The 23,899-nt window shown below is 33.7% G+C and overlaps 3 protein-coding genes across 5 annotated transcripts; 1 reads left to right on the top strand and 2 right to left on the bottom strand.

Moving 5' to 3' along the window:
- Positions 1 to 1,341: 1,341 nt before the first annotated feature.
- Positions 1,342 to 3,946, bottom strand: LOC118048198 (leucine-rich repeat receptor-like protein kinase PXC1). The gene is made up of 2 exons (XM_035057787.2): positions 2,413 to 3,946; positions 1,342 to 2,296 (listed from the first exon to the last, which is right to left on the bottom strand). Exons 1-2 carry the CDS (start codon positions 3,767 to 3,769, stop codon positions 1,617 to 1,619), a joined length of 2,037 nt encoding a protein of 678 aa, XP_034913678.1. The 5' UTR covers positions 3,770 to 3,946; the 3' UTR covers positions 1,342 to 1,616.
- A 728-nt stretch (positions 3,947 to 4,674) lies between these two features.
- LOC118048283 (iridoid oxidase) lies at positions 4,675 to 14,540 on the top strand. Its single transcript, XM_035057889.2, is given in 8 exon segments — positions 4,675 to 4,718; positions 4,977 to 5,062; positions 12,834 to 13,288; positions 13,291 to 13,591; positions 13,594 to 13,787; positions 13,914 to 14,004; positions 14,007 to 14,167; positions 14,169 to 14,540. Coding segments are annotated over 8 exon segments (1,704 nt in total).
- On the bottom strand, positions 13,824 to 18,379 carry LOC118048199 (protein PSK SIMULATOR 1). 3 transcript variants are annotated; one of them, XM_073410257.1, is made up of 3 exons: positions 18,108 to 18,379; positions 15,330 to 17,232; positions 13,824 to 14,717 (listed from the first exon to the last, which is right to left on the bottom strand). In XM_073410257.1, exon 2 carries the CDS (start codon positions 17,171 to 17,173, stop codon positions 15,449 to 15,451), a length of 1,725 nt encoding a protein of 574 aa, XP_073266358.1. In that variant the 5' UTR covers positions 17,174 to 17,232; positions 18,108 to 18,379; the 3' UTR covers positions 13,824 to 14,717; positions 15,330 to 15,448. The 3 variants fall into 3 exon arrangements, with proteins under 3 accessions (XP_073266358.1, XP_073266360.1, XP_073266359.1); XM_073410259.1 differs by having other exon boundaries at positions 15,330 to 17,164; positions 18,108 to 18,378; XM_073410258.1 differs by lacking the exon at positions 13,824 to 14,717 and having other exon boundaries at positions 15,147 to 17,232.
- Between the last annotated feature and the right edge of the window lie 5,520 nt (positions 18,380 to 23,899).

Here is a 23,899-nt window from a genome sequence, read left to right as displayed (position 1 = left end):
TTATAAATCCATGCACAGGTAGCATAAGACTTGAAAGAGTTTCAAATCTTATTTAAAGAATCAATTATTATGGTGTTGAGAACAAACATGATTTGACATAATAGACATATTACATGCTATAATGTCTAAAATGAAACATTATTGATGAATGAATAATAATTACATTGAAAAACTGGTTAAACCACTTATGAATTTTCTAATATTTGGGAATCATGACAGGTTGTTAAACATTGTACTTAATTTTCAAATATAAATCAATCAATTGTTTAATTGATAATAAATTAATTTGTTTAATTTATTTAATCTTGTTTTATTTATAATTGTAATTTATATTTGGACCAACTTATGAAGGAATCTAATGGATCATATATATAAGAACTATTGGTCATAAATTAAAATGGAATGATTAATCAAGTGTGACTTGATTATAATTAAATTTTAGAAATTAAGTACTATAATGTAATTAATATAAGGGATTACAATTCTCTACCTAAAAACAATCAAGTAAAGACTTGATTGAATAAATTTTTAAAATTAACCAAAATAATATATGTGATATTATTTAAGGGGCAAATTGATATTTTTACTTATTTATAGGGTTTTTAGGTTTACTTATAAATAAAAAACTATACCTTTTATTTTCTAATGTGAGTAGAGTTACAAAAAAACCTAAAACATAAAAGAAAAAAGTTAACATTCAAAAATATAACAATTCCCTTATCTTTAAAGAGTTCAAAAAATTTCTAATAATTAGATGTTTATGATTTAGTACCACTCAATCCAATAACAATTATTTAAAGCAGAAAAAAAAATATAATTTTCAAGTTATCTTTATAAAAAGTCTAATCAATCCTAAATCTATATTCTTTTAACTCTAAAAAATAATAATTAAATTCACAGTTTCGTTACTGTTCGGAGAAAACCATAAGCTTTATCCAAACTTGAGGACACAAAAAGGACAGTGGATCGATCACCTTGAGAACCACTGATTCTCAGCGGTTCAGAAAAGGAAGCACACCGACTCGCATAAAACCAAAGAGAGAAGAAGGAAAGAAAAAGAGGGTCAATTAATAATTAACACCCGACCGTTTTATATGAACGAAAAAGAAAGTTGATGTTGAAAAAACATACGACAAGAGATAAAGTGGATTAATCTACGGTCTCGTATTCCTTTCGGAAGTGATGCTAGTGTGGCTTTTCAAAATATTTGCAGGTCTGCCTGTTTTACTCGAATACAGCTTCAACATTCCTCCTCCTACCTGACCCGATGAACGGCAAGCAGGCAGGGATTGCTTCTTACCTTTTGGATAGGCTAAGCTGCCGGGAATTCTCACTGAATAATTAATTTAAACGCCGGAAACTAAATTTTACATTAAAGAAGACTAGGAAGAACTATATTGTTCACAGACAGGTGCACGAGATAATAGATCCTCCCACCTGCAACAGCGATAAAATGCAAGGCATTAAGGACTACAAATCTTACAAAGAAACATGATACAATCTCAGGGTCTTATGAAAAGCCAGCAACAAGGAGATACTGCCTGCAAATGAAACAGAGGATAGGACAATAAAGAAATTTAAGCAATCGACACTTGCTAGTTTTAGGCAACGGAACATCAATACCCCGCCATCCCATCTTCAGTGGTTGCGAGGGAAGGTGACAGCGAATTGCGAGATTCATCGTAGTCCTCCCCCAGAGGAGACTGCTCCACCCTAATGTCTTCAATCATCTTAGCCACTTCTGCCATTGTAGGCCTCTTTTCTGGTTGTGGAAACACACAAGCCAACCCTACGTGAAGCATTGATACGAGTTCTTCTTCAATGTTCTTATACCTCAAGAGTTCTTGATCAAATACTTCTGATGTCCACTCTTCCTTGACGACTGATCTCACCCACTTAGGAAGATCTACTGCTTGCTCCTCGTCTTCAATGCGTGGGCGTGTTGGTGAGGGGTACTCCGAAGGAGTTCTGCCTGTAAGAACTTCCAACAACAAGACCCCAAAACTATACACATCCGCCTTCTGAGAGAGCCTCTTGATTTCTGCTTGCTCTGGAGCCCTGTATCCTCCCAGTCTTGCAATGGCATGAACTGGGTTCAAAAGTAGAGACAACCCGAAATCAGAAATGCAAGCGACACCATTCTTGTCAAGGAGCACATTGGAAGATTTCACGTTCCCATGGGGGATTTTTGATGCACTATATTCTTCATGTATCTTTGCCAATCCTCTAGCCGCTCCCAACACCAAGCTGATTCTTGTAGTCCAATCTAGAGGAATCCTCCCTGGACCTCGATTCCCTGAGATTGCACGAACGAAACAATTAACAAAAATAAATTAAAAAAATAATCGAAAAATAGGCTATTCTGCTAATGAAAAATTCATTAAAATCCAATTGGATTGCAAAATCACAAACCATGAAGAAGTGAGTAGAGACTCCCATTAGGAAGATAATCATAAACGAGAAGCTTCTCTTCCTTGGCGTAATAGTAAGCTGCAAGTCTCACAATATTTGGGTGTTTGAGTTTCCCAATCACATCCATATACTGTTCAAACTCCTTCCTAGCACAAGGGTTTGCATCCTTCAACCTCTTGACAGCCACTGTACAACCATCATCGAGCACCGCCTTATATACAGTCCCCAAGCTCCCTTTCCCAAGCATCTCTGCCGACGCACGCAATAGGTCCTCAAGTTCAAACTGCTTCTTCCTGTCAAAGAACACTAGCTTGCTCCTGTCCGTAGCATTAGTCCCGTCACTATCTCCACCCTCGTTTGCATACACTCTCTTTTCACTCCCATAACTACTCCCACTCTTCCTCCTCTTTCCACTCTCACTACCCGCTTTTGAGCTTGCACTGCTACTTCTATCTCTACCACAGTAATACGCAACTAAAAACGAAATCACAACCAGCAATGTTACGCAATTTGCTATCACAATTGCCACTATAGCACCAGGGCTTAGTCCTTTATGTAAGTGAGATTTATCTTTGCCAAGGAGTGGGGTTTGAGGCATAGAGCTAGGATTAGAGGGTACTGTTTCATCTGAATCGACTGGTTGTTCATTGCCCGTGAAGGAACACACTGGCAATGGGCTGGATCCGCACAGACCTTCATTGCCAGAAAAGCTTCGGTCGCTGTATTTCTTCAGTAGGTTATCTGGTAACCGTCCGTAAAGCTCGTTATTGGACAAATTCAGCTCTTTTAAATCTGGAAATGACGTGGAAAGATCAGGGATGTGACCGGACAGTTCATTGTTTTGTAAGCGGAGTGTTAACAGCTTGGTCAAATTGGTCAACTGTCCGGGGATCTTGCCATGTATGTTGTTGTCGGACAAGTCAAGACGAAGGAGACGCTTGAGAGAGGAGATTTCGGGTGGAATTTCACCTGAAAAGTCATTGCCAGCAAGGTAGAGAAGCTTGAGATGGGTGCAGTTTGTGAGTGCAGAAATGGTGCCATTCAGGCGGTTGTTATGGAGGTCCAGGAGGCGAAGCTGGTCAAGGAGAGAAAGTGAAGTGATGGGCCCACGAAGTGAGAGAGAGGGCAAAGAGAGAGAAACCACACGGCCGGAGGCGGAGCATCCGACCCCAAGCCACGCGGTGGGGAAACCACAGGCGTCCTGGCCAGTCCAGTTGGAGAGGAGGTTGCCGTGAGTGTCAGTTTGGAGGCGGAAGAGAGTAAGAGCATTTGTGTCATTTGGAGGAGCAGCAGTAACAGTAAGAGAGGTGCGGACAGAGAGAAAGATGGTGAAATAGAGTAAAAAAACTGTCTTCATGCTGTTTTCTTTCTCTAGGCTAGCTAGAGGCGGGAAGAATGAGCAAGGGAAGATACAACGTTTTAAAAATATACAAAGAAAGAGGAGAGTTGAGACTTGAGAGAGCTCTTTCTTTCTATTTTGTCTCCCATCTGTTTTAGATTTAGAAAAAAAAAAAGTTTAAATATAGAACAGAGAGAGAGGGAAGGGGGGGAAGAAGACAAATCTTGTGTTTATGTATATAATCTTAAATGGAAAATGTGGTCTCATGATTAAAGGAAGAGTGATGTGGGGGAGACCCACTTAATTACTGTAACTTTAATGATCTTTATGATTAAAGATTCCTTAAGGTGGTTGCCTGAATGATTGCTGTTCTCCACTCCTCGATCCCGTATGGAACGAGTAAATTTCACTCCTCTTGTTCTGCTTTTGCTTTCTTCTGGGTGTGGAATCGGCTTTTTTCATGTTTTTGCGCTCTGTTTTTCATGAATATTTGATTTTAAAAACTAAAAATATCGTTTTAATATATTTTCAATTAAAAAACAACAATCAATATCACAATTCTGATTGTTCTTCTTGCCTGCTGCACCCTTTTAACCCCACACAAATCTTGATCAGATTTTAATTACCATGAGACAGAGAGAGTGCCCTCATTATATAGGAATGCGACTTTTATCATCAAAGTAAAACCCACTTTATTAAAAGGAATGCAACTTTACAGACGCCCATCATTTGTTTCAGAGAGAATTTCTAGATCAGTAGTTGTTGTAATAACATTTGATTAAAGCATCTGTAACTTGACATCTCTCTGTTCTGTTTAATCGATGGATCATGTGTTCTTCTCTATATGTATAGATAAATGCTCCCCCGAGGTTTTTCCCTCTTGATGATGAATAGATACTATTCCTTTTGTGTTCCAAACTGCCATGGACACTAATAATCAACTGAGTCCTTTTGGGCTTACTCACCTGCAAGTGAAAATATTCTGTTTGGTGATCCTCTGCTCTGGTATTTTAATGTATTTTAAAGATATTAAAAAAAAACATGGACGTGATAAACACTACAGTGGGAATAGTGGGTCATGTTTTGCATCTCTGTCTTCACCTGTTAAAAAAAAAAACAAAAACAAAAAACAGTTATGACAACCAATGATTACTAGCTAACATGCAATGCAAAGAAATCATGATAATGTGGTCAACTTTCCTCTGCTTTAATTTGTTATCTTTAGGAGGGAAATTGCTCAAAGTGAAGAAGCTCCACAGCGTAAAGGACCACTGGAAATAACGAGCTACATGTTCAGGACTGTGGTAGCAGGTAAGAAACCCATCTCTCAGGATCTTGGGCTGTTTTATGAAGCTTTTTTTCACTTTTCATGGAGACAGGGGGTGCTGCATCATTTGATATGCCTTCTTTTACATTATTGTGGAAGGAAAAAGATGACAACTTTAAGTAACAAGGAAGCAAGGTTGCTGTGCTACCAGAAGAACAGCACAGATGTTTTCATTTCCATTTATCCCCGAAACTCTCACTGTTTTTTCTACAGGAAATTCTCAATAGATCGCGTTTGACAACTAGGCGGAGTTAGCCATGTTTACAGGGGGAAACAAGAGAGGTGACCTCGCCCATTGCCAAGATCTCTTAGCTCGTCAGCATCTTGGAGCTTTCTGCATCACTGATTATCACCGAGCAAAAAGATTCAATAACCATTTCAGAATTTGACTTTCATAACAATTCTGGAGTGGAATAAAATAGACAATGTTCCTCAGAAATCTAATCCATTGAACTAGTCTTTATTTCCGGATCCAATTAATTAATCCAGTATATGTTTGATGTAGTGATTTCCAGTAAAACAAAGATTTATTCAACTAAAGAAAATATTACTGTGAGCATGGAGATGTGGTAAACTATTTTAGAAATATAGAAGGTTATTCAAGTGGTATTTATAACTTAAATAAGCGATAATTATAATATTCTATTTCCTTTTGATAATTAAGCATTTTAAATGCTTCTTAACGAATGCTCTTTGGAAATTAGTTAGTTTTGTTCTTTAATTTTGATAAAAAAGAGATTTAACAATAATTAAGACAAAAAATAATTTAAAAAACTCCAAACTTTTTTATAAGAAATATGGCACTGTTGAAAGTCAATAGTCATGGTGGGGGCATCAGTGCATGGTAAGACTAATTGCTGTCGCTGAAAGTGAAGGTGACCCTGCACTTTTCTTTCTTCTTTTTTCTGCTTTCTATTACAAAAGCATTTAGTACTATCCAACATTTGGTGGCGGGATTGGCGTTCTAACTTTCCTTTCTACCAATCAACTCTCTCTTCTCCTCTTGACAGTAATTGACCAAATCAAAAGCTCACCGCCGTATAATAGAATTTGTGCTCTTATATATATATATATATATATATATATATATATATATCGATCCACACAAATAATTTTTCAATAATTTTAGTTTTTACTAGTTTTTTTTATTAACGTGAGTGTTTGGATCAGTTTATGCATACCTTGACTAATCCCACAGGTCCTGAAGTTAACGACCATGTAAGCCCACAGTAGCCATCATATTAGCAACCACAAGACTCAAATATGAGACTATAAGGAAATTAAATCCCTTGATCCTAAACTCTTACCACTTGACCACCTACAAGATATTAGTTTTTATGAATTTTTAATGTGAGTTTACGTAGCTTAGAATAAAAAAGACAAAATAGTTGACATGAAAACAGATCTAGTTATAAAAACATAGCTTTGTTTTTGTATATTTTTATGCTATTTTCGACTTTACAAGTATACTTTTATTCCATTTTAGTCACTTCATGACTTATATATATATCTTCCAAACTCAAATTGATTTATGCCCATTTTATGACACATTTAAATATTTGTCCAGCTTCAATAATTCTTATGTTGTTTGTAAATTTTTCAATCATAATGTTCACCACCCCATTCATTTCATTTAATAAAATTTTCATGTCTCCTACGGGTACATTATTCCTTAGTTTGAAATAAGTATTAGTTCAATTCTTTCAAGATTCGCAGTCTTCACTCTTATTGCTAGCTCATTTCTATTGAATCACTAGCCCTCATCTAACTAGCTAGCATTTCATATCTGAATTTTGTACCCCTTGACCAAATGGTTGATTCTTTGCATTTAAATTTTATATTCCAGTTTAAATGACTGACTTTCTAACATTTTATATAAGTCCACTGTTATGGTTGATTAAAATCACATATAGATTACTATCATTGTGTTGGATCACATTCAAATATTGATTATCGCTATTAAAAATAATCAAAATCAAATAGTAGTTTCCACCATTGTAGTTGATTACAACTCAAACATGAATCATCTCCATTGTGGTCAATTACAAAAAACATTCATGTTAATATCGTTGTAGTCAATCACAAATCACATATAATTGCATGTCTTGTAGGCATGATGTTTCATATTAAATAATTATAAATAACACAATAAATTTTTTTTATGGAAAGCTAACAGTCACAGAAACATCTTAAATAATTAAAAAGGCAAGTAGGGTAATTCTTACCTTGAGCTCCTGTTTACATGCTCCCGAGAAGTAGAGTCCCACTTCAAATGTTTCTCCTACAACTCCCAACAATAGCAATTAATGTTTATTTAGCTGGATACACACTCCCAATTACTTGTTTGATGCTAATTCATCCCAACACAAAAATCTCATAATCACCACATGCATTGGCAAACTTTTAGGCTATTTTGCATTTAATATGAATTTTAAGATTTCAATAATGTAATTCTTTATGCAACACCCAAGTTCAATAAATTTTATATTACCAAAACCACACTCAAGTAGTCCATCTAACATTTTCATACATCTTAAAGTCCCAATTTAATATCTACGCATTTGAACTATCAATTAGTACTAAAATCTATAAGTTAATATTTACACTGACAATTTAAAACCTCGATCAAAACCTTGACAGTTCAGATTTTTGATTTCATGTTTAATACATCATAACCCAATAATTAATATTTGCCTTATCAACTTAGAGTGTTAACATAGAATTTTCGCACTTACACAATTTCTATCCAATGTTCAAGCACACAATTTCTTACTTTTATGTTGATGAACACACAATAATTTAACCCCAAGCACTTGACAATATTCAAGTATATAAGTTTCTCACACTTACATAACTTAATTTTTCATTTCTGATATTCACACACCAAACACTTAACGCTATCCCATTTACATAAAACCAGTCATGCAAAACATCGAAACAATAATAATTAAATAAAATCTTTAAGACAATACACATTCAACAACAACAACAACAACGGATTCCACATTCTCATATTCTTCTATAACATGGTCATATCTATCTAATTATATAAAATTCTAATTTTACCCCAATCATAATAAAATACTTTCACACACAATTAATTTACACAAAATTATACCATCAACCTAAGTTTTCCAATTCCTCATCTTCACAATTTATAACTTTTTCAGCTATATTAATACAAATTTCAAGGTAACAAATTCTCAATTCTTTAAATTAATTCTTATGTATTTTTATTGAATTTGCATACCTTTTCATCATACTCACCTAACCACAAGACCCATTATTTATACGACATGCTATAACAACATTAACTATTCTTAATTCAAACACATTATAACTACATTTAAATACTTTTAAGCATAATAATATCATCTAACACCAATTTGCCTAGTTTCTTCTACCTTCTACATTTATATCTTTCACCTTTAACAACATTTCTTAATGTTTTTTAGTATTTTTTCCCACATGAATCACAACATAACTAACACAATTACATAATCATATAAATTAATTTGAGCTTAACATCGTTAAAACACTCACATTACACAATCCTACAATCTTTTTTCAAATTTTCCCTTTCCAACATATAACAATGTTAACTAATTTCTCATTTCAACATTCATACCGAATCTCAAGCATTTTAAACACCATAATTAACCCAATTTTAAATCAATTTCCAATTCTTCCAAAATACCCAAACATGGAAATCAATATTACATTATACCCAAAACAACTTAAACACACCATTAACACCAAGTCATGCTCAAAATTAAAACCTCATACTCTTAAGCATTCATGACACCAATTAGGCTACTAATAATAATACCTTCTTCTAACCTAAAACCTCAAAGGATTTAATCTATTTAATAATTTCATCTTATAATTTTACATTTTCTTATTCTTCCAAAAGTATGCCAGCAAGAACTCAACCACATATTAACCTAATCACTGAAACCTTACACCATTAAACTCTTCAATCCCATGTAAAAATTTTATTTAATCATAATTTCTCTCCATTCTACACTTGCATACAACTAAACACATTGAACTAACAAGCCTAATAAATCTCCAACTTTCCATCATTCAAATACATGACCATTCTAAGTACACTTTTAATAAATAACATTAAGACACCCAAAACCAATATCCAACATTCCTAGCATAATTAAAAACATCAATATTATATAATTTTATCAAATCTTCATAACCAAACATATATAAAGATTTAATTCTCAAATTTTTTTTCAATTAATTCAAATTACTTTTTAATACAATATTTCCCATAACATAAACAATAAAAAAAAGTTGTAATTTTCCATCTCTCTATCAATTTACATAAACCATAAATTTTAGGATTTGGGGGTTTTCATCCCCTCTCACCAAATCACTAGAATAATAAAAATAACCATAGAAAACATCTTATTTACATAAATTGAACTCAATTGGTGATTTACTTTGCAAGTTCTCCTCCAAATCTTCTTCCTCCTTCAAGAATACTTGTTTCTCACTTTATGCTTTAGTCCTCTCATTGTTCTTTTTAACCCACTAATTTTTGTATCAAATTTATTATAAAACCTCACTTCTGTTACTAACCCACCCTCTCACTAAAACTTAAGAGGAGAATAAGAAGAAGAAGAAAAAGAACAAGATAAGAGAACATTTGCTCCTTTATATATATATATATATATATATTGCTGGGATTTCATTCAGCATATAAAAACAAAGGGGGAATATTGTTCTTGTATAATTATAAAATTACCACTCCTTTGGTTTATAACAAGGACAGTTTTCGTAAAACCCCTGATTGTGGATTTTTTTATACATTATTTTATTTTCATTTAATCTAGTATTAATAATACTCTTTTAGGAAATTTTACCCTAATCATAATAAATTTTCTTCAGAATTTATCACCATATTTGGTAAAAATTTACGCTGCAAAACGCAGGGTTTACAACAACAGCCGACATTATTTGCTCATAAATTTAAAAACTTATTTATTCAGAGTTCCATTATATCTTTCTATGGATTTTCACCCTAACTCACAAGGATTTTCTTTTAAATAATTATTTTACCCGATTGAAATGTACTCAATTTATCATGAGGTTTACAATGAGGTTGACATTTCACATACTAAGTTGCTTTTTTATTTTATCTGAAATTTATGCTAACATTACTAAGGATTATCTTTTCTAATCATAAAAAATTTTCCTTATAATTTTTTGTCTTTCAATTCAGTATTACCCTTTTAACACTGGTTTATAATTCTAGGTCAAGGGTTTACATGATTAATTTGGATTAGTATGATGATGGTAGTGTGTTATGCTTGATTGTGGTTCATGTAGAATAAGTTGTTAGGGTATTGGTTTATATTTGTTAAACATGGAAAACTAAAAGTATGTAAATTGACAAAATTGTGCAAGTTATGGTGTTTAAATGACGTTGTTATGCATAAATTAGATTGATATGGTGATATAGTGTGTTATGCTTGATTGTGATTCATATGAAATAAGTTGTTTGGGTATTGCTTTATGTTTGTTAAACATTGGAAGAATGAAAGTATGTAAATTGACAGAATTATGTAAGTTATGGTGTTTAAATGATGTTGTAATGCTTAAATTAGATTGATATGGTGATAGTAGTGTGTTATACTTGATTGTGATTCATATGAAATAAGTTGTTTGGGTATTGATTTATGCTTGTTAAACATGAAAAAATAAAAGTATGTAAATTGATAGAATTGTGTAAGTTATGGTGTTTAAATGACGTTGTTATGCTTAAATTACATTGATATGGTGATAGTACTGTGTTATGCTTGATTGTGATTCGTATGAAATAAATTGTTCAGGTATTGATTTATGTTTGTTAAATGTGGGAAAATGAAAGTATGTAAATTGGTGGAATTATGTAAGTTTTGGTGATTAAATGACGTTATTATGCTTACATTAGATTGATATGGTGATAGTAACATGATGTGCTTGATTGTGATTCATATGAAATAAGTTGTTTAGGTCAATATTTATGTTTGTTAAATGTGGAAAAATGAAAGTATTAAAATTGGTGGAATTGTATAAGTTTTGGTGTTTAAATGATGTTGTTATGCTTATATTAGATTGATGGTAGTGTGTTATGCTTGATTGTAATTCATGTAGAATAATTGTTTGGGTATTGATTTATGTTTGTTGAAAGTGGAAAAATAAAAATACAGAAATTGATGGAATTGTATAAGTTTTGATATTTTAAATGACGTTGTTATTGGATTGGTATAATGAAAGTAGTGTTTATGATTGATTTTGATTCACATGGAATAAATTATTTGGATATTGGTTTGTGTTTGTTAAATATGAGAAATTAAAAGTATAGAAATTAGAGGAATCATGCAAAATGCTTGGTGTTTTTAAAGATATTGTTTATGCTTAAAAATTGATTCGGAGTTTGTAATTTAAATGGTCATTTATTTAGATTTTGGTTGATATGCTAGTAAAATGAGAAAATATATATTGGATGGTAATAAGAAATGTAAAACTGTAAACTAAATGCTAGTTGGGAATAAGGGGGGGAATGTGAAATTGTATTTGAGATACAAATTATTAGAATGAAAAAGGATAAATGAAAAATACTAAATTGTATTTTTATTTGTTTGATTAGCCGGCGAAGTTCCCAGTGATGAACAGTGATCCCAATTAGGGATTCTATGGTTCAGAGGCACAAGAGGACTGACCGACTTGCTAGTTAAAAGACATGTTCTTGCATACCGGGAAGCATCTTCTGTTTCTTTAGGGTTTTTAGGCTGTCCTGATCTTTGTGTTTTGCCAACCTGCTAGTTAGTTTCCTCTACCTTACCTGTCAACATTTGCTGTTCTATTTCTAATTACTTTTTCATTAAAACCTATCTAGTTAATAAACGTGCTCTAATCAATGAAATTTAAGATAAAAAGTTCTCAACGACCTCCTTAATTAATCTAATTATGATGTCCCATGAATCATGCGCCTGTAGGATGATAACCTAGATTCCTCATGTATTTTCTGCATTCACCGTGCACTTCTCATGGAGTCTCTGCCTATCAGCACCAACTACTGGTTAAATTAATAATCAGGTCATTCAAAGAATATTACTGCATTATTTAATATGTTTAGGCAAGCTGTCATGATCCATAATTATTGGGGACGTTCACCTGATGAATCATGTTGCTGCTTGAAGTGTTATCCTCTAAATAATGTATGAACATGCATGCATTTCTTTCTAACACCAACAGTTTAAAGCAGAACAAAGAAAGGTAACCGTGTCATAGCACAATACCAGAGCTCCGGCCATAGTACAGTGCGATCAAAGGATTTATAGAGGGACTGCAGCATCGTCCAGTTATTATAAAGCTTTAACTAACAAGAGAGCCTTATTATAAGGTTACTTTGGGCTCATCTAAACACAATTTTTCTAACCAAACAAGCTCGATTTGGCATTTGGGGTGTCAAAGCAAGCTTTATCCCTTTATTCCAGATTTGGAAATCCAGGTGCCAAACATTTTTCATAGCTTCAGACCCTCTCTGTTATTCATGGCGTTATTCTATCCTGAATCGCCTATCTCAGAAGACACCCTCAAACAAATGATTAATGTGAATACTATATTTCAATTTACAATAGAAAATAGAAGAAACCTTAATACAAGTTCCCATGATCATAGGACAATCCAAGTAATTGGACCACCGAATCTTTTGATGATATGAAAACAAAAAGTTTTTTGCATATAACTTAGGGGAACAAGGAAGAAAACTAAACACAGAAAATGGAGATCGCCTGGAATTTACTTGCCGGGTAGGGTCCTTTTATGTCAGAGGCATTGTTTCTGCTGCTGAAACAGGAAAATCGAGAGTTGATACCAAACAACAACCACCGGGCCCCCCGGCATGGCCAGTCTTTGGTAACATCTTTGACCTCGGAGCCATTCCACACCAGACATTGTACAAGCTCAAAGAAAAGTATGGTCCTGTAATTTGGCTAAAACTTGGATACACAAACACCTTGGTGATACAGTCTGCCGAGACTGCTGCAGGATTATTCAAGAATCATGACCTTGCTTTCAGCGATCGCAAAGTCCTTGTGTTTACAGCTCATAATTACTACCAAGGATCACAGGCACTAGGTTGGTATGGCCCAAACTGGCGCATGCTCCAGCGTCTCTGCTCAACAAAGCTCATGATAAATTGATAACCAAGCAAATCGATCAGACAGCTGTCCTCCGATAGAAGTGCAATGATGACATGATAAGGTATGTTGACGAGGATGTTGCAGAAGCACAAGCACAGGGAGAGTCGGTGGAAATCAAGGTCGCCCACTACCTCTTCCTTATGACCTTCAATCTAATTGGCAATCTTGTGCTGTCACGGGATCTTCTGAACCCTCGGTCAAAAGATGGCCATGAATTCTATGATGCCATGAACAATGTCATGAAGTGGGCTGGGACACCAAATGTGGCAGAATTCTTAATTTTTTTGAAATGGCTGGATCCTCAGGGATCATGAGGAACATGGTGCAGGACATGGGACAAACCATGAGGATAGTGGAGAAATTTGTGAAGGAGAGGACAGGGGAGTGGAAGCCAGGGAGAAAAAAATCAAACGACTTCCTAGATGCACTATTGGAGCGTGTAGGTGGCGAAAAAGATGGGCCTGATGTGATCTCAGATCAAAATAGACTAATTATCATACTGGTAAACACGAGGCCTTAAATGCAGATTACACATATCAAACCAAAATTTTCATCGAGCTTCTGTGAAGTATATATCACAAACATTTGTTAACTACATTTAATTCAAAGTTCTTACTCAATGGTGCAGGAAATGTCTTTTGGTGGATCAGAAACTACAAGCACCGCGATGGAATGGGCCATGACAGAGCTATAGCGCAACCCTACGGTATGGGATGAACTACAGAAGAGCTTCATCAAGTTGTTGGACCCAAATGAAAGGTTGAGGAAAGCGACATAGATCATCTTCCATATTTGCAGCCAGTGGTTAAGGAAACACTAAGGTTACATCCAGTCATTCCTTTACTGCTTCCACAAAATACTTTAGAAGATACAAACTTCATGGGGACACCTAATACCCAAAGATACACAAGTTTTTGCGAATGCATAGGGTATTGGGAGAGACCCAGATTCTTGGGTGGATCCCATGTCTTTAAAGCCTGAGAGATTTCTAGGATCAAACATTGAGTACAGGGGACAGATTTTCGAGTTTATTCCATTTGGATCTGGGAGACGAATTTGTGTGGGCATGTTATTAGCTCATAGGGTAGTTCTCCTTGGTCTAGCCTCTCTGCTGCACTGTTTTGACTGGGAGCTTGGCAGCAATTATGCTCCAGAGACCATAGACATGAATGAGAGGATGGGACTAACAGTGCAAAAGCTCAAACCCTTAAAAGCTAAACCAAAGCAGATAGGGAGAATGATAAATGTCAAATGAGTTTCTGCAAGTTGGGTAACGAGGTCATTTGCATGTGGAATGCGTGTTTTGAACAAATGTCTTCAGCAATAATATCGATAAGAAACAGATGCGGGGATTATATGACAGCTAACGAGTTTTCTCGACTGACTGTTTTTAATTACTTGCTGCTGCTCATGTTCTCCATAACTAGTGTTCCTGCCAAAAAAAAAAATTAGCATCCTAAATCTATAGCATTGGGAAGGACAAACTGGTCATCAAGATGACCACTTAATCTGTATCCAGCATCTGGCAAAAATTTTAGCACGTGTATTTTATTTCATACTATTCAGCACAGCAGTACGTGAATTGTTCCATTCTTGAACAATGTAATCTAATTCCAGCACTTGCTATAAATTTAAGTAGACTGCCGACACCCTATCTTGCTAATCACATTTCAGGAACACAAATTTCTAATATCATAGACAGATTGAATACATAATTTCTTGCCCTACAGATGGGGGTGTTGATGGAGAAAATATCGCTGGAGAGAAGGGGAAAAAAAAAACTTCCTATACTAGATCTAAAAATCAAGATTTGGTAGAGTATGCAGAACACTCTAGCCTCAAAGATAACTAACATACAGTATGGTCAAATTTCAGGCATTGCTGAAAGAGTGGTAAAATTGCATTTCTCTACATTCTAGACATTCTCATGTTACAATACAGGTTAGGTATACATCCAAAAATGAATGAATTTGAAAACCCATATGCGGATAGTAGATCAACGTGCTTAGACACAAGAGCAATGATTGATTGATCAAAATGGTACCTTAACAATATGAGGATGCAGCATTAAGAAGTTGCTTGCTGGGAGTATCGTCTGGTAGCCCAATCCAAATCATTTCATGAACTTGGTCACCTCATCATTTGAGACCTATGAGAACCTGTTCAATCCTGTGCCATATAATATGCATGATCCCTTTTTGGCTCATAAAAGGAACTAGCTCTGCAGCCCGGAATCTCTGGCAAGGCTTTTTCATCATGTTCTCCGTGGCAGATGTAGTTCAGACCAACAAGAAGTTCTGTTATTGCAGCCTCAGTCTTTGCTTGATCCGCAAAATGGAGGGTCTGAAACAGGAGTACATTTGTGCTGGAAACCTCATGTGCCCTCTCAAAGTTTTGCTTGGACTGCCATCTTATCATGTTATGAGCCAGTGGAGACAGCCATTCCAATATCTGTGACAAAGCCAGGTTCCACTCTGCTGCAAGTGAAACATCATATACGAATGAAGCTTGAGATTTGGCATGCGCCTTGAGCCTAGCCTTCAGAGCAGATCTTATAGTTGTAGGTAACATGCCATACAGGTCATCTCTTGTTTCAAAGTCAATCATATGAGTTGATGAAGCTACCTTATCAATTAATATGATCAAATTTGCATAATGGAGAGCTAAAGCAGCAGCACCAAGAGTGGATGAGGGGGCTTTCAACAACCCCTGCTTTGAATTGAATAGAGCTAATTTAGAATAAAATCGGTTGCTGCGTGAAAGAGATTCCATATTTGATTTTTCCATTAGCTCAACTTTTTTCATATAGTCACTTGTGAGCCTCAAAGAACCACCAACAGCAGAATTGCAGGTCAGCAAAATAGGAGAATCACTTCCACTCATCATGCATTCTTTAAAAGAACCAACATGAGACAATCTTTTTGTTTTCACACGAGACTGCTTTCCATGTAGGCTGGATGACTGATGATAAGGTTGAAGCTGCTGCTGGCTTATTTTATACTTCTCAGCAGCCAGTCCTGAAGTCGAACCTGATGTTCCTGTAGGTACTGAAGAGAACCCATGTAGAATATCCTCTGAAGGAAGTATAGAAGATTGCATTAGAACAGAAAAGGAACGGGTCTGAGGAAGACAATCAGGATTCCTCTGTTTGCAATTGCTGTTTCCCTGAGCAGATGGTAGTTGATTAATCTCAAAAACATGCTTGATTCTCTCAAGTATAGTTAAAAGTGATCTTGCCAAAAGACGGACAACATAATCATAGTTTCTAATCCATGGTGACATCTCCCGCAGATTTCTAACTTCCTGTCGCTGCCACATTACTTTCTTCTGAAATTGGAGCAATTTCACACGATCTAAGTCAGCATTGGCCTGCAGTCTCCTAAGAGTTTGTTCAAGTTCTGCAAGAACTTCCAGCTCCTGAGACAATTGCATTGTAACTGCAACAAATTTCTCCATTTTTTTAACTTTCCTCTCCATCTTCTTTAATCTATATTGCCACCCAAACCACTCAAGATTATTCCCAACCGGGTCATTAACAAAACGTTCAAATAGGAGGAAAGGAGGGTCTTTGCACTTCCTACCAAGCCGAGCCACAGATCTGGCAATTAGCCTGAAATTCTCCAGTATCTCATTTAGTGCAAGATCCATCAGGCAATCATGATCCTCAGCTACAAGCCTTTTAACTCCAACTGAGTTGACAATCTCTTCCCTCAACCTATTGATCTCTCTATCACTCAAATAGTTCCATAAATTAACGACCTTGGACATCAAGCCTGCAACTTCATATGCCAATACTCCAATTGATTCCTTATCAGTCTCTGCAGAGACTTTTCGTGAGTTCCACCTCCAATTAATAAACCACGAGTCAGCTACCATCGCCTGTCCCATCAAATAACATATGTTACAGACAAAATCTCAAAAACAAACTTCAGGGGGTCTACTGATCCCTGTATAACAAGTAGAAGCACATGAACCCGAGACTGATTAGACTACTAAAATCTGCAAGAACTCAACCATATGACAAAGTTTTGCTTCTCGAGAAACTAGTCGAAAGACCAAACCTTAAAGTACAAGATGACTTAAAACTGAGCTATAAGAGAGTTCAGCATCACTAGAAATCAAACATTAAAATCGGCAGCATGTCCTACCTAAACTCAGACTTCAAACAGGCAGACGATTAACTCTAGTACCCCACATAAAATATTGGAATTACCATAACTTCAAAATAACAGAAAGGAAAAGAATATAACAGTAACCATAAGAGAGGAAGTATAGAAAATTTTTGAATCTTGAGTTTATTAATTGATCAGGGTCTCCAAAATAGAAAAAAAAAAACCCATCATTAGAAAACTAATTACTTGGTTCAGTCAAAATAGTCAAGCAATTATTTTCAATAAATTCTAAAAATTATATACATTTTTAGAATTTAAAAGATTGAGTTTCTTTCACATTTCAGCAACCAAACACAAAAGTTGTATAATTGAAGTCAAAATCTCTTCCACCGACCATATCACGTACTTTCATTAAATCATAGTAATTGTTTTAATTGTAACTTTCAATTTACAAACCACATGACTTCCTATAATAAAAGTGGGGGAGAGAGAGAAGGAGGGGGGGGGGGGCGGAGGAAAACAGCCTGAGATCTCAAGCTTAAAAATCATCAAAATGAAGAAATGTAAAGAACCCAAAAACTGCCTGAGATCTCAAGCTTAAAAATCATCAAAATGAAGAAATGTAAATAACCCAAAATCCGAAATTACACAGAATCACCGAGCCATCTTGTCAAATTACAGCACCAAAGAACAAGCAAGCATACACTCACCAAAGCAATAATGCTAGGTAGTACCACAAAGGGAGAGCAGGGTGAACAGTGAGGTAGGAGTTTAAAAAAGTAGAAAGCGTGATTAAACCGTATGCCACCCCACCATCATATATAGCAATAGCAAAAGCAGAGAGCCAGAAAAAAATGGGTAAACAAACGAAATTCGGTCAATCCGAGGTAGAATAAGAAAAGACGACCCGGTTTTGATATTTTGTTTTCAGGTTTATGCCTGAGGACTTCTAAGGATTTGCAGTTAGTATATATATTCTTTGTTTCTTTTCCGCCCACTACCACCCTCAATAAATTCCTCCGCAACAATTTTAAATAATTTCAACATCAGTATATTTAGAAAATATTTTTTAAATAATAAATATTTAAAAGTGAGTTCCAACATATTTTTTTATTAAAATTTAGGAGTTGAGGTGTAGCTGTGTTTTATTATTTTTTATATATTTTTATATTATCTTGTTTTATTTATATAAGAAATATTTTAAAAATAACGGATATCAGACTCATAAGTCATCAAATTAGTTTAGATTTCGGGGGAATCCGTAAGGCATTTGCACTTTAATTGTACAACTGTTCAACACACAATTACAATATTAAATTAAATAAATACAAACGTGGGAAACAAGATCCTGGATTCACTTGATATAATCTATGGATTCTCATTCCGCGAAATAAATCTGAAATCTTTTCACATTTTCATGCATGCGCACTAACAATATCATATTACAATTACAATTACAATTACATTTTTACAAACTAAAACAAATTAGGGGGCATACATTTAGCGCGGACTAAAAATCCAAAATATATTGATAGAAGTAAAAAAAATAAAAAAAAATTTCATTTCAATAAGCCTAATAGCTATAATAAAATAAAATTCTTAATTTTCTTATATATAGTATTATATTACATTCTAATAAGTATTAAAGATTAATTAAAGATGTTTAATATAAAGATAAAAAAATTAAAAAAATATGCAAAATAACTCTAAACTAAGTCATCATCGATGATCTTTTAATAAGAACATATCCATAATCACATCTACTATGAAGTTCATAGCAATTTTTTCTTTTATGTGGACAATTAAATTGTTCGCAAGAAAATCATCATTTATTCTGCTATGAATCCTTGTTTTCACCAAGTTCTTTGCAAATAAAACTTGTTTTGTAGTTGTTGTATTTACAAGAAGAGTTAAGATTAATCGAATTTTTTATCTTCCAAAAGCTCTCATTGCTTTACACAACTCAGAAAGAGTAGTTCATTTCTCAAATTTTGGATGTTTTGGTATATCTAGCTCATAATGTTGTAATTAAAATCTCAAATAAAGTTTCTCTTGATATAATATTTGGGATAAGGTTTTTTAGTCAAATTGCATATATCATCAACATTAAATAAGTTATAAGAATCTTTAAGGACATAATGTTGAACTTAAAATAAGAAGCTTAATTGTTTGATCACAAAATATGTTATTTAACTCTTATAATTGAAAATTAAATGCAACTACCAATAAATCAACTTTGAAATGATGTTCTAAAGTTCTGAGAACTTCACTTTGATGTACATTCTCACAAATTAAATTCAATTTCTTTTCTTTCTTCTTTTTCATTCTCACAAATTATATTGGCATGGTTTTATATATTGGAATTGATTTCATTGTCCATGCTCTTATTTATGTTGCATTACGAAATACAATTGTAGAATCGAGTAAAAAAACTAAAAGAATAAGAACTGAAACTCATAAAAAAAAAAAGATTGTTTTATCATTTGTACTATTCAAGGAGCATGTCTTTCAACACCTTGATCTATTTTTTTTAGTTTATATTTCAGTTCTTGAAAGTTAAAAGAGAAGAGAAAAAGCTTTCAACTAAACACGTTCCAATCACCCATCAATCCAATTTTTAAGAGATAAGTTCAATGAAGGTGATTTAAACCTTTAATGATGTTGGAAAAAAGAGATAAGAACTTGGGAAAAAAATTATTTAATTTAATTTTGAGTTTTGTAGGCTAAATGTAACATGTTTTGTTGTTGAGAATGGGATTTTAGAGTTTTTATTTTATATTTTTAAGTGAAAACATGTTGAAATTTAGGATTTTGAAATTCAAAAACTCAAACATTGATTTCTCAACCACCTCTAATGGCCCTAGGCCCACAACTATTATAATAAACGATGAGTCATTTAATGCTTTAAAAAAACAAGACAAGCTTGGACTTCAAGGCCCAAGCATGGTTGGCCTTTTTTTAAAAGTCCAAGCATGGGAGTATAGTTTAGAAGGCCTAACTCCACTTGAGATTTATTTTTGAAGGCTAGGCATGAGAACCTGATCTTGCAAAGTAGACATGGTGGTTTTATTATGTAAAATGCATTATGCTTTCTCTTATATTTTATTGTGGATCAATTTTTTTTATTATTATTATTTTCATCATCGAAAGTTTTGTTCTTTTGGATTGCATTCTTTGTAGTTAAGTTAATGCCTATTTTCTTATAATTTGTTATAGAAAGATACACTTGAGAGAAAGATGACCAAAAGTGTAAAACACACAAACTTACATGACTATTATGAAACTTGCATGAAAAAGCTTATTTTGGTCCATGTCCTTTCCTCCTCTTTTTTTTTGACACAATCCTTTTATTTTTTAAAATTCTATTTTAGTCCAAAACTTTCTGTCTTATTTTTCAAAACTTAGTTTGAGAGAGAAAATAGATATTTGTCAAAAAAACAATGAAAAAGAGAGAGAGAGAGAGAAAAAACATTGGTTGACCACATTTTGGCTATAAGAAATATCCTTTTTAGTGTCAGCAGATTCCATTTGACGAGATAAGCGTATTAAGGTTTGTTTGCCCTTATTCTTGCTAGAAAGACAAGATCGAGGTTGGGAGATACATTTTTCCTCCATTTTGATTTTGTATATACAGACAAGTTTTGGGGGGGGTTTTGAGTTGATTTAACGTTTATTCTTTGCATAATATGTTTTTTCGAGGTGGGAAATGCATGATATGTTTTTCCTTTGTTGTTATTCAATTTCTTCTCAATACATATTTATTATTATTATTATTTAATTAAATAAAAAATTGAATTCTGAAAATAAAGTTATTAAAGACAATCGTGTTTGTAGCCTGTGTTTTAAAATCAAACATCTTAACCTATATTTATATCTTAACTTTCTAATTTGATGTTTAATAAAATAAATGTTGCTTAATTTTTTCTTGGTTCTCAAATAATATTATAACATTTTCCCGCGTTATTTTTGTGCAACCTTGCAAAATCGAGTGCAATGATAAAAACAAAGCTGGATGTTACAATGATAAATACTTCTACTGGATTATGACCCCCCACCTGCCATGCATATCCATAAATTCTGCAGATGTGAAAACTTAAACAGAGAATCTTTTTCTTTTCTTGAAACTAATACATTCATGATTTCCAATTTGATACAATCGTTAGAACAAGATTTCATAATCCTTCGCTGGACATATACGTATGTAAGAAAAGGAACAATGGTGAAATCAAAATTCATATCACACCTGGTACTGCAGAGTTGATTTTTTTGTTTTGACAATTGAAACTTTGAGTCTTGATTAGGGCAAGAGTTCATAATCCTTAGCTAGACATATACATGTGTAACAATACTTTTTTTGAAATTTTTTGTGTGGAAGCAATGGTATTCACCTCTCAAACTTGCTCTCTCTTTCCACTTTGAGTCTTCCTTTGCTCTATTTCCCCTTTTTTCTGTCGACTAGTCTGTTGTCTTGCCTCCTCCTTCCTCTGTAAAGCAGGCCTATTTCCTCTTTTACGTTTCCCTATTGTGTTCTTTTCCTTTGCGTCTTCCCCGCCTTTTTTTAAATCGTTCTATGCTCCTGTTTCTTTCCTTTCTCCCATGTCTCAATGCCTCCCTTCCTTTTTCTTCTTTTTCTCCCCCTTTTCTTCTCGCTGCCTCTCGCCACTTTTCCTAGGAGAGAATTTCATCTTATATCTTCCTCCATCATGACTATTAATCTTTTATGGTTGCAGTCCTTGGAGAGGATTTCATCTTGAAATATTTCTTCATAATGGCCGTTAATCTTTCATGATCTCAAGTCTTTGAAGAGTAGATGAATCTAGACTTAAAAATAGACTAAATGATGGCCACCAACCTCTCTTTGATGGATCTTACCTCGTTCTTTCTCTTTTGCAAATTGAATTGATAATTTATTTTTTTAATCTAGATATAGATGTCTCATTATTTTAAGGAGTGGTTTCAATGCATGTATGATTTGTCAAAATATATTTAAATTCTGTTGATTTAAGAGTAATTATGGCTTTAAAAACCAAATTGGATTATAAAATAAATATAAGGAATTGAAGTTAACAGGTAGAGTAAACAAGGCTGTGCGTGCAATGCACGCGATAGAGAGTGAGGGAGGTCTAAACTTTCTTACAGCGTGTGTGGTCTTCTCTGGTGATCAAACCAAGCCATTTGTGGTGGAGATGGATGCATCACGATTTTATCTTTCATACAAGGTGGTATATGTAGGTTGATTCATGATGGTCATGATGTTATCTTTCATACAAGATGGCACATGTAGGTTGATTCGTAATAATGGTTGTTGAAACATTTTCATTCTTCTTTTTCTCTCTTTTCTCTCTCTTCTTTTTAAAATTCATGCTAGCCATTCTAAATTTTAGAATTGTCCCCTCATTTTATTGTCATTTCAAATTCAGTCCCTGTTTATTTGATTGCTAAATTTTTGCTTATGGTCCTTCTTTATTTTATTTTTTAATTTCATCATTCAATTAAAAAACTATAGATTGTCCTCTTATATTTATTTTTCCAAATTTAGTCCTAATTTTTTAATTGCTATTTTTTTATTTGTTTGTGAAATTAATTTTTTTTTCAATTTCATCATTCATTCTAAAAATTTAAAATGTCCTCTTATTTGTTTAAATTTCTAATTTAGTCATCATTCATTTGATTGTTGATTTTTGTTCTAGGTCATTTTGTAAAATTGAATTTTTTTCCAATCTTATCCTTCAACATATGGTTGGCTAGGAATTGGGCTCCATGTTTTTTTTTCTCAATGGGGGGTGATCTCGATTTCATAACCCAAGTTGCAGGTTTAAAAATTTAACTCGAGTTAACATTGCTGTTTTTTTAGGGTTTATGTTTTTTACATTGATTTTCTTTTTCAATTTCATCATTTCATGTTGATATTTTTTTATATAAAAAAAATAGGCTTTGTGATTTTCTTCGATTTATATTATATTCAATTATTCCGATCTCATCACCTAAATAATGAGTTTGATGGGTTAGCTCAGGTTTACTCGAGTATTTTTGTGGTCATTTTTTTAATTCATTTTGTTTTGTCCTTTAACACTAAGTTAATTTATAATTGAGCTTTGTAATTTTCTATGATTTGTCTTCTATCGGGTTATCTCATTCTCATGATCCATGTCAAGAGGTTTGGTAGGCTTACCTGGTTTATTAGTGTTTCTTTTTTGGGGGGTCATTATTTGATTGATTTTTTTTTATTTCGCCCCTCTACATTGGATTTATTGGGAATTGAGCTTCATCATTTGTTTTTTGTTTGCTTTCTCTTGGTTTATCTCGGTTTAATGAACCGAGTTGTATATTTGTCATGTTTGCTCCGGTTGACTAAAGTTTTTTTTTTTTAATTTTGTTCTTCCACATTGAATTAGCTTATAATTTTGCTTTGTTGATTTATTCCTTTTCAATGGCCTTAAAACCCCTTTTCAATTATCTTTAAAACCCCTCCAAATAATTTATATTTTTTATTTGATGATTT

This window comes from Populus alba, chromosome 6 (assembly GCF_005239225.2).
Source record: "Populus alba chromosome 6, ASM523922v2, whole genome shotgun sequence".
Classification (NCBI taxonomy): Eukaryota; Viridiplantae; Streptophyta; class Magnoliopsida; order Malpighiales; family Salicaceae; genus Populus; species Populus alba.
Note: the sequence above shows the minus strand (reverse complement) of the source record. Positions and strands in the feature narration are given on the sequence as shown.